The 11,640-nt window shown below is 41.6% G+C and overlaps 1 protein-coding gene across 1 annotated transcript; it reads left to right on the top strand.

Annotated features, from left to right (window-relative positions):
• Positions 1 to 4,460: 4,460 nt before the first annotated feature.
• On the top strand, positions 4,461 to 11,281 carry pyya (peptide YYa). The gene is made up of 4 exons (XM_048247023.1): positions 4,461 to 4,622; positions 5,211 to 5,398; positions 8,999 to 9,082; positions 10,821 to 11,281. Exons 2-4 carry the CDS (start codon positions 5,211 to 5,213, stop codon positions 10,843 to 10,845), a joined length of 297 nt encoding a protein of 98 aa, XP_048102980.1. The 5' UTR covers positions 4,461 to 4,622; the 3' UTR covers positions 10,846 to 11,281.
• Positions 11,282 to 11,640: the final 359 nt, after the last annotated feature.

The raw sequence follows: 11,640 nt of genomic DNA, 5'->3' as shown, positions 1-11,640 counted from the left end.
ACACAGGGGGTAACTCTACACTGCAGCAAATAAAGGGAGCAGTCAGGCCTCAAACTTGGGGCTACGGGGTAGCAAGTCTGCAGCTTGATGGCAACACCAAAAAGCCATGGATGTTGGTATGGTAGTCAGGGCACATACCTCAACCATAGTGCTGGCATTCTGTAAAACTTCATTAAGCACACTCATGCACTTCACACATACAGGTGCCCCTCGTACATTCATCCATCCACTGTACATCACAGGGTGCCTCACTAATGCATCGCCTTTCCATGGGGTCCCTCATACAGGGGTCAACCTGACCTATGGGTCCCTCATACAGCTCTTACTTTGAGCACACTTCCTTCAGAATCACAGCAAGGTCTTTCACTTCTGCCATTATGTAGAAAAAGGAGAAAGCAGTCACCCCACCTGGCCTCAAACCCCAGTACAAATCCTGCACTCTGATCGCAACACGAAAAAAACAGGCTCTTCTTTATTTTTGTTGAGTATTACATATTTATAACTGTTTCTAACAAATACAGACAATACTGTACATGTGCCAGTTTACAGGTATAGGCAATATATTTTCTTTTTGCCTTGCCAATTTACTTGCAAATATAATTCACTTGCTTCCCAATTTAGCATAATGGGTATGGTCATTTGCGAGTCCGTTATGGTACAATGTTGCCTCACAGGCAACATGCAGTTTTTTGTAATTTCCTATGACACCTACATTGATATATTATGAAAAGTTGTTGATAATACATTTTACTTATCAATAAAGCTTGCTCATATTATGTCTTGATGACTTCCTGGAAGTAAAGTACTGAGAAAAGCAATTTCAAAATTTCAAAAATATGGCGTCGCAAGACACCTGCACAGTCCCTAAATGAGGAAGCAGAATGACTGCCTGTGAGTCATGTGACTTCTTTCTTGCAGTTGCATTGGATAGTACTGTAGTTCCCACCCCTGCTGAAGAATTATCCAATCAAATGGTTGTTTCATTTTGTTTAAACAAGCTAAATTAGGCTACCATATCATAAAGGGATAAACATATCACCCCATGTGTTCATGAATTTGTACATATAATACAATGTTGACTGCATGGCTACCTTAGGTCAGATCAGACTTGACTTTCTTTCAAGTGGTGGTGTCCACTGTCGCATATCTGGTGTAATTCTACCTTGCGTTGCAAACAGTCATGTCTCCGATCATGAATCAAATATGCTCCAGACGTCCAGATATTTCTCAGTGACTTAATTTGCCGTCTTCGGATAATCTTAATTGTATTGTGCACATTTTATTGAATTCAAGCGGTTCCAAATATTCCACGTGGAATTTATAGGATTCGGTACCATGTAACTGAACCTATACTCAATCTTGACTTCCGCCTAATAATTTATTCGCGTGCATGTCACCTGAGACGTGTCCAAATCCAAGCCAAGTAATTAATGATGCAAATGAGAGAAACCTTTAGACTACCTGATATCTCTGCAGTTCTCTTGCCAAACATGCCGGACGACTCAATGAAACGCCCATTTAGGCTTGCCATTTTACTTGTTTTTTCGGTTCACTGAAAATGACATGTGGATTAAAACTTGGTCTACATCGGATGATTGTCATCTGCATGACATTTCAAAATAATTGTCCTTATCTAAAATATCAGTCTCACATCTGAATCATCGGGGCAATAACATATGCCCACCGCTAAGATGTGGTCATCATGCCAGCTAGCCCAAAGAGAAGAACAATATTTGCATGCGCCTCGGGCCCCCGTCACACAGGCCCTATTTTGTGTTTTTTATGTATCTATATATTTGTCTTGTATTACATTTATGTACGCATATCAATGTCTAATCAGACCATGTTGTGTCGTTGCAAAGTCGCTTAAATTAATCGGATGTTCAAGCTGTTGGCCTGTAATTAGCTGTCACGCTCGATTGTGAGACTTTACATAGTGCGTCTAGGCACTAGCAGGTAACCTTCCACAGTAAACACTATAGGCTTCAGGACACGGGACAACCAAAGAGCATCCGTGCATGGGATATCCACCTTCACATAACATGCAATAGTTACAATGATGATCGCGTTGAATGCAAACTAGATTTTTTGGAAGCTTCCGTTACGCACAAGTGCTTGTTTATTGAAGTGTTTTCTTTAATGGGCTCTTTTTGTCTTTGGCGTTGGCTTCAGTTTGGCTTGAAGACTTGAAAGAAGTCGTTTTCATACTTGACAAAAAGGTAGCTGATTACTTCCATTCGACTTCACTGCACAGTGCACACAGGGGAAGAACATCTCCAGTAGCAAATGTGTTTATATGAGCTGAAGTCTCGTTCATTGGCGGAGCAAGGGGGTGGCTTCGGGGGCTCAAGCACCGAATCTTTTATCAAAAGCCCCGAATCTTTTTTGTAGCCTATGTGTTTTCAATTTCCAACGTTTCTAATTTAACTTCCCCTTGGTTTCTCTATAAATGTTACAAAATGTAGGCTACTATTACTGAGCAAATAGGCTATCCCTTATTTTCAAAGCCCAATAGCCTATTGACAGATAATCTGATTTCCCACACGATGAGTTTAGGCAATCCCAGAGCCGAGATGTAGTGGTTTACGTCATAAACCTGGCAGGAAAGTTCAGAGCGGCGCAGTCAGTTTAAATAGCAAGCCGGTAAGAAAAACTATTGTCAAGACATTAGGCAATTAGGCTACTGTACCCCGGAATACAAAAATAAACTTCAGAAAGACAGAAAGTTTCTTGTAGCCTACTGTATTCATAGAGTCTCAATGACCGACTCAGTAGATTTACCTGTTGTCAGTTGAGTTTGTTCAATTTATTTATTGTAGGCTAGTAGCCTAGGCAAATATGAAATGGAGATGTAACGTGGCTACCGGCGGGATTTTGAACTTGCATGTTTCATGCATTTTAGGGCAAACAATACCATGAGATTGACGTGTTCTCCGTTTGAGGAACGTAATCAATTGCGGACGTGCAGCTCAGACACAGAGCGCATAGGCCTAGGTTAGGCTACTTTCACTTTCTAGAGTGCGCATTAATTACGTAAAAGATGCTTCCTTCATACCAAAACAACGATCAAACATTATCAAATGTATCATGACGTGTTGTCACAAAGACTCACTCCAATTAGAAAATCAGTGTGTAAGTGTTCAGGGGCGGTGGTAGTGTAGCGGTTAAGGAACTGGGCTAGCGTGCAGTAGCTTGAAAGTTGTCGGTTCAATTCCTGGCTTCCACCGTTGTGCCCTTGAGCAAGGCACTTAACCCCAAGTTGCTCCGGGGACAATGTAATCCCTTGTAATATAGTTGACATTGGCTAAAAATGCGTCAGCCAAATGTAATGTAATGTTCTCTCATTGACGCCTATAAGGAAAATGCGATTTCAGTTTGTAAAATGTATCCCCCCCCCCCAACTGAATTAGTTCACCTATGTGAAGCACTGAAGGGGAGAATCCCCCCCCCCCCATATTTTGAAAAATGAACTTTAAGACCAGAATTAAACTTAGCTTCATGTGTTCCATTGTACATTACAACAAGTGGGTTCACAATGTGGGGCTGTGCTAAACCTGACCATAAGGCTACTTTTGCCAGAGTTCAAAGTAAAAATGTATTGAGACAAGGTAGCATCCCATCAGGGTTATCTCAGCGTAGTATACTAGCCTATAATATACAAACCATAACTTATAAAAAACGCTTAATTAACTAAGTGCCTTCTGATCAGATAGGCTATGCCTATAGAGCCCTCTTTAAAGACCAAAAGTACCAGTCAGATATACCTTGAGTCTCACATTTGTAAAGTCTCAATGTGTCCATTAGTTTACACAGAATTCACTAGAAGTCATTATTTAAGGGGTTATTTTTCAAAATGTTCTGCTGGGGGTGCATGCCCACGGACCCCCCTAGCCTTCCTGTGTGTGACACTGGGCTAAGCCCCCAATGTTTCAAATGTCTGGCTCCGCCCCTGGTCTCGCTTAACTTACAATGATACGTACTTATATATATAAAAAAAGAAGGAAACAAAGTACAGGCTAACTGACGGAAATCTGCGGGATTTGTGCTGTGCACAACAAATGTCCGACAGATCGTGAAGCTCATTCTAATTGCGCTAGTGGATGATAATGCGTAAAGTGCACGTACAACCAGTTGCCGAAGTTTTGTTGCACTGTGTTGCCAGCTTCGTCACGACGCAAGAGTGGCTTCACAAAGGAAATCAATCCACAAGAGAGGCAGTGAGTCATCGTGCCGTCCAAAAGTCTGCGAAGTTACAGGTCGTCATAGGCCAAAGTGTCACGGTCCATTAAAGACCCCATCAAATTGGAATGCGATTTACTGTCAGCAAGGAAGGTTTCGTTTGTACCACCACTGACTTAATCATCAGGTGACGTGAAACTCATTTGGAGGCGGAGTTGCGTCGTCTGTGCGCACCTCTGCCACGGATAGTGGTCCCCCCAGACACTTCTGCCTATATATACCTCTTAAGCGGCAGGTGGAAGAAGACATACCAACACTTGGCAAACAAATCCAAGTTGGACAACATCCCTATAGACGAGTGGCAGAGCCGTCAGACAACCTTACCGGGGAGACAACACCTAACGCAACTTTGAACAACAACTTGAGACGCTTCATTTAGAAAAGTAAGTGATGCATGTGTTTAAAATGTGCAAATGTATGGCAACGTTGTTATGGGATTAACAACGTACGTATAATTTAACAGACATCTAGGATGACAATAATTTACAAATATCTATTTAGCTATTTATGTCGGTTTTGTTGGTGTAATCGGACCCTTGTATCAGACAGCAGTCGGACAATCTAATTCGAGTAAAAACTGATGTCTGAATCTACCCACTGTTTAAATATACCTGACATAAGATGTTCAACTCGCTTTCTCGCTTTTACTCTTTGGAGTAAAAAGTTCAAAGTGTGGTTGGCTGTGCGCATTCAGATTCAGCACCAAGGAGAGCGACTGTTTGGAAATGCCCCACTTTTGACGCTTTGCTATTAGATATATGTTAAACAATTTCTGTCAGTTTCTGCCTCTTCAGTCTAGTTGGTTCCAGAAAGAGAGTGCAAAGTTTTGCTAATTTCACAAATGTGAATTGGTATGGATAGCTTTTCCTCATCAAATCTCTTAACAAACCCAAATAGCTAAAAATGTTTAATTTCAGAATGTATGTTATCTGTCGATATGTGTTAACCATAACCTCTGAATTAACTCGCAGATGGCCATAATCCTGAAGCCCTGGACAGTCCTGGTCGCAGTTGTCCTGTGCGTATTAATCTGTCTCGGTACCTTTGTGGACGCGTATCCACCCAAGCCAGAGAACCCCGGCGAGGACGCGCCACCCGAGGAATTGGCCAAGTACTACACGGCACTGAGGCATTACATCAACCTTATCACAAGGCAACGGTAAGCGCCGGCGTTCATAATAGATTGAAGATTTCACTCACTCCATTTTTTGGAAACTGACTGACTTTTTTTGTGAAAACCATAACTTTCTTATGTGTGTCTCGTACTAAATAACTAAATAACTTGGAACTACTGTAGCAACGGCGATTTAACCAAACACTTATAACTGAAGCTTCATTCTTCCTAAAAACAATTTGAACTGTAATTAAATCAGACAAAGAGACTATAAAGACCCTCACTCACAGAATCACAAGCTCTTAAGTTAAATGCGTAAGAGGAGACTCGGACTTGTAGTGATGAAGACTCCAAAATGTGTTCTAGCCGGTGCATCCTGGGGCCCTTAGTGGGTTTGGTGAAATTTGCGTGGGACGCTCATCTTAGTTGAAATTATGTATAGTTATTTTGTGCTCTCTCCGATGTTCAAGTAAAACTACAACGGACTTCCAAATGGTAGACTAGCCTATCCGTGAAACATTTAGAGATCGCCATTTTGACACTTCAAGTGTAGGCTTTCTTGTAATTTGGTGTCTAAAATTACTTTTATAATGGAGTGGCCTCTTCAAAGACTCATATGATGATCTGTATAGACATTTTGATGTCGGGTTGAGGATCTGATTCCGTTATTATTTTTAACAGGGTTATATGTCCCGAATAGTCTCGTGTGGCTGCTGAGATACCTTACAGAATGACGCATCTGTCATGAAAGCAAAAAATGAAGCAGTTTTTTTTTTACCTAGAAAAGAACACTACAGCTGGGTCACAGCATGAAAGAAACAAATGAACTCATCCAGAAATATGGATTCTAAATTGACATTTACGCTCGCCGTGGAGGGTCATCAGTGAATCGTGATCAGAGTAACAAAGTATGATGCTTCTATACGATGTGATACTCCCAGGTAGCAGGTGCAAGCAACGTCTTTCATCGCTATAACCGGTCAGGCGCTCAAGCGCAAACGGAAAGCGGTAAATTGTCTAGCCACTGGGAGCGCCGCATGGACACATGCGGAGTGGCGCGCCGCGCGGCGCCCTATCTAGCAAGGCAATTCCAGTAGGAGATATGGCAATTTAGGAAAGGCTAAAGGACACGCTCGAATGGAAATCTGAGTTGGTCTGTAAGTGGAGCCAGTGATGGTTGTCGGAGTGCAATGTTCTGTATTAGTTGCTGCCCCCTTTTATGCAACTACTGGTTGAGTGGTAATCAGGCTGAAAGTCAAGTGCTCACAGCGCGTTAAAGTATTTCTGAACAATTATGCACAATTTGGGTGCTGCATATATGTTCTAATTTCTACCAACCGATTGGATTAGGGGGGTATATTACACAATTACATTCTGTGGTGCTAGCCTGCTGATAGGTGCTCTAAAACCATCCAGTTTTCAAGTATTAACTTTCACTGTAATAAACACTTGTCCAATGTAACCCAAAGCACCCAACGCCTCCTCACAGGGTCCATCTTTTCATATACTAGCTGTGCACTTTTAGCTAAATATGGCTATACTGAGGCAAGAGATTTAAATCAACAGTTCCTAATGTGTTACTTGTTTTTGGGACAGAAAGAAACAGAAAAGATACAGACTACAGCAGACTGTCAGAACAGTTACGCTCATTTTATTCCAGACAGATGCATATGTTAGCAGTTCACCTTTCAAGGCATTTAACTGGCCATTGGGTCAGATAAATTAAACATGAACTTTTCTAGCATTTAAGATGCATGTCATTGACCTGTTTCAAATTTAATGTCGACAAAAAGGCTTTACTTTGCACCAAGCTGTTAAAAAGGTCAGATGTAACCACTAGCGCATTCATAATAATTTGCATTAAAAGATTACAAGAAAGAGTCCAGCGTCTGCATGCTCCACTTCCCAGTCATGGGGTCAGATGTGGCAGTGAGAAAAAGCATTTAAAATACAGAAGTGAATGCCACCCACCCAGTTAATTACACAGAATAGAGGAGAGGATTGCAAGGCTCTACAAGGCTCTGTTGACAGATGCAGCGGTATCCCACCAGGAATTATTTCTTTCAGACAAGGGTTAAGTGGAGTATGGAGCTGGCAGTTACACTTGGGGTTAATTGCAAACCCTGTGACACTAATATGTTCCTCTGGCTACAGAAATTGCCCTGGTGTTTCTTATTAATGCTGCTTAGTGAGAGTTTGCGTCCTCATTACTAACAAAACCTCTACCTGAACTAACTGTGGCACTCCACTGCAGGTCTTTTATATGATGTTATGAAACTTTTCAATCTCAACAGTAAAACTGAATTTTAGTTTTCTCTCCCTACCAGAGTTGTAATGAATTTGCCGTTGTGTGGAACAAACAGGTTTAGTATAAGTATAAGTATATATACTCTTTTGATCCCGTGAGGGAAATTTGGTCTCTGCATTTATCCCAATCCGTCAATTAGTGAAACACACATATATACACAGAGTATCTGATTTTGTAAGATATCTATTTATCTCCCAGCATCACGTGTCAGTGTCAGGGATATGTCTGTGTATTATAAAACAAAAATGTTGTGTTTGTGTGTGTGTGTGTGTGTGTGTGTGTGTGTGTGTGTGTGTGTGTGTGTGTATGTGTGTGTGTCTTTGTCCGACACTACCCAACAAAGACATTCTGTAATAATGAAAATAATGGCATATGATTGATTGAAAGGGGGGAAATGAGTTCTAATGGGCGATTTGGCACACCCCTCTCCATGACTCATTTCCATGACAAAGCTACCTTATAGTGGCACAGGCCCCTGCCAAATTAAAGACTCTTGTATTTACCCGACTTTGAAGTTAGGAATGGCAGAACAAGCATATGAAATACATGTGTTCCTCAGCTAAGCGAGCAGAGCAGAGGAGTGTTGTGGATCTGGTGTTGTTAGATTACCATCTATGAAGATCAGAGAACAGCCTGAGAACTGATGGGGGGGGGGGTCTAATTTCCTTTATCCATGGCATCTGCAAGAAAAACGTGATCTGTCAAATAGAAGTTACTGGATAAATAGATAATGCATATCAATAGGAGACACACACACTCTTATACACACACATACACACCCGCGCAAACACACGACACACACACACACACACACACACATACACACACACACTCAAGAAGAAGAAGGAAGGCACTCAATTAGTAAACATTTTCCTTTAAAAAACATTTTTGACCCTCTTGTGTGTTATAAGCAAAACAATCAGAAAATCACACAGCAAATGTCATGAGAGAGACATGAGTTATGTGTACAAGAAGCGTGTAATTCCTTTCCTTATCGCCCTGGTGTGCTGTGCGGCCTGCAGGTTATCTTCCCTGTCAAAGGATCCCATGTTGTCTATTTGGCATTCAAAAGCACACAGAAAGGATGAAGAGAAGCCTGGCAGGGTGGGGATTCTGAGAAGCCTACCAGATGGCTCGATGTGCTGCCGTTGACTTGTCAGTGAGACATGTTTATCAAAGACAGCACAGGGACAGGAAGGGAAGGGCAGGGAAGCTGGGCAAAGTCTCAGCGTGGGAATCAAACCCCATTGTTTGTCACAGTGTTGCTCACAACTTGATCTACAGATAGAGTCGCTTCAAAGAATCACAGCGCATTCCTTTGGTGTCTCCTTCTCCAGGTATGGCAAGCGGTCGACACCAGCTGAGGGCGTGCTCTCAGAGCTTCTGTTTGGAGACAGCACGGAGCACAACCAGAGATCAAGGTGAGCGGAGAAAAACTCAAACTTTAAGATGAAAACTCAAAATTGCATTTTCCTTTCAAAAATTGGTTTACATAAAAAGCAAAAAGTGTTTTGCAATAAAAATGCGGGTGTCGATGAAAATGTGTGTTGGAGCACCCTGCTGTAATTCGTTTTGGAGAGCCAATATTTCATTATGTTGTTTATGGAAGAGGGGACAGAATAAGTGCTTAAGCATCACAATGGTAAAAACAACAACAAAGAAGTGTTGATGGAGGTTCGGTGAGAACGCAGAACTCAGAGTAACTTATTGGGAAAATCAGACACTCAAACACCCTCAAATGTCTCTTCATAGTGACATTTAAAATAATCCCACTTTTTCGACCTCCCAGCTCCCATATTCCAAAAAAGGCACATCTACGCCTCCCACTCTTTTTCCGTGCACGATTCAAGCTGGTAGGAGAACATGTCAAGTTTGCTCATTGCCAGGGGATCTGCCATACCGCTCCCACTGTTAATGGGAAAACCAGAGTAGCTCATGAATGTTTCACACTTTCGGAGGATGCTGGGGATAGACAGCATCCCAACCTTGCTCACTTCACGTCTGGGGAGAGATGTGTGCAGCTGGCACATGATTCATTCAGAATATCTAAACGTGCACAACATTCCACCGTCTACCTGTCCTCAGAGAGGCAGGCATATAGCCTTTTAAAAAGTTTGAGTGAAGGCATAAATAGACACCTACATTTCCATAAATCACTTGGAACTGACTTGGAGAACATGTTGAAGAAAGCATTGAAGAAAATGAAAGCACACGCTAAAGGCTTACGTTCTCATTCAGCTAGAATGACAACCTTTGAACTCTACCCTCAGACCTTGTAAGATATATACAGTAGGAGAGAATCCTTAATGAGCATTCACATGGTGGAGGTTGGCCACATCCCTTGGCCATAACCCAGCTACACCTGAATGACCCATGCAAAACAGTCCAGACATTGTCCAAATCTGACTATACAGTCCCTTACTTAATTCATTCGACTGACGCTTTTACCCAAAGCGACAGACATATGTCGATCATTACCAGGGCCAGTCTCTCCAGAGCAACTCTGGGTTAAAGGTGCTCTAAACAATGCTGGGTAACGTCACTTCTGTTGACTTTCAAACAAAACAGAGACCCGTTCTGCTCCCGTGCAATTGAAACTTTCAAACATATTGTCTGTGATTTGCTGGAACAGTTTGTTATGTTTTTTATGGGCTAGGTTTGCCCAGGTTGTTTTTGTTGCCGTTTTTGGAGCCTGGGCTGTCCACAGAGATCACGTTTTTTTACAGTGTATTCAGGACACAGAAAGCCAGCGTTTGGTTAGGTGATGTTTGCAGTAGGTGACATAAAATGTTTTAGCCTAAAAAACGTGTGGCATCGCTTAGAACACCTTTAAGTGCCTTGCTCAAGGGCTCAATTATAGCAGCCCTGAATCGAACCTACAACTTCTCTGACTACTGTACACTCGTCCAGCTCCTTAGCCACTACCACCTGCCAAGTATAGAGCCTTTCAAAAATAAAAACAAAAACAATGCTTGAACATTCTATTTGGTTCCCAATCTACTTCCTCTGCATTAAGATAACATAGGAATGTTAAAAAGGAAGTATTGTGGGGCCAACTATGATGCTGATAATGGAACTCTCTTGAAAGGGTCTATAGAGCCAGTTGATACGGCTTCTTTTTTTCAACCCCTGGTTGGATGTTTGTTGTCTGTGTTCCAGATACGAAGACTCCAACATGTGGTGACTCCCCCATTCCATCGTTCTGTCGACTGATCTTCACCATGACGATGAGTGAAGTCCACCTGTGCCTCACACCGCAACCCTCCACTGCTGTCCAACAACACATGGCTGTCTGAGAACATTCGTCCTGGAGTTTTACAACAAAAACCTCTCTCTCTCTTCTCTCTCTCTCTATCTCCCTCTCCTCCTGCCCTTCCTCCTCCTTTTGTCTTTTCTATCTCTCTTGGTATCATATTCTTTAAATATCTTCATGCCATTCCATTTCATTTCTTTCACATAGAAAATTGTACATAATTTATTATTGAATATAGAGAATTAAAACAAATAATGTAACTGTATCTGTCAACATCTCTATGTCTGACATGTAATCTTTTTTGTTTGTACTGTACAAAATTACTATATTGTATGTGAATTAAAGTTTATTGGATGAGTCGAACTGGCTTAAGTTTGTACATTAGTGTTCTTTTAACACAACACCATAGCATAACATATACATATAAAATCCAACATTTTTAAAGAGAATTCTCTGTGGCTGCTAACAGTAATGGACTATTAGGGACGGTGACGGTGTTGTCTGTGACAAATGACAGAACTATACAACAAAACTAATGGGAAACACTAATAGATTGATTGCACAGTCAGATTAAAGTAATATAATATTATTGGTGTGGTGTGACAGACTAAACGGATATCACAGAGAGTGTGTCCACAGACACAAACACATTCTGCATTCCACATGTGTGCTGTATCACAATCCATACACATCTGAAAGCAAATAATTTGGACTGAAATTAAATAA

The sequence above is a fragment of the Alosa alosa genome, chromosome 6, assembly GCF_017589495.1.
Source record: "Alosa alosa isolate M-15738 ecotype Scorff River chromosome 6, AALO_Geno_1.1, whole genome shotgun sequence".
Taxonomy (NCBI): Eukaryota; Metazoa; Chordata; class Actinopteri; order Clupeiformes; family Clupeidae; genus Alosa; species Alosa alosa.
Note: the sequence above shows the minus strand (reverse complement) of the source record. Positions and strands in the feature narration are given on the sequence as shown.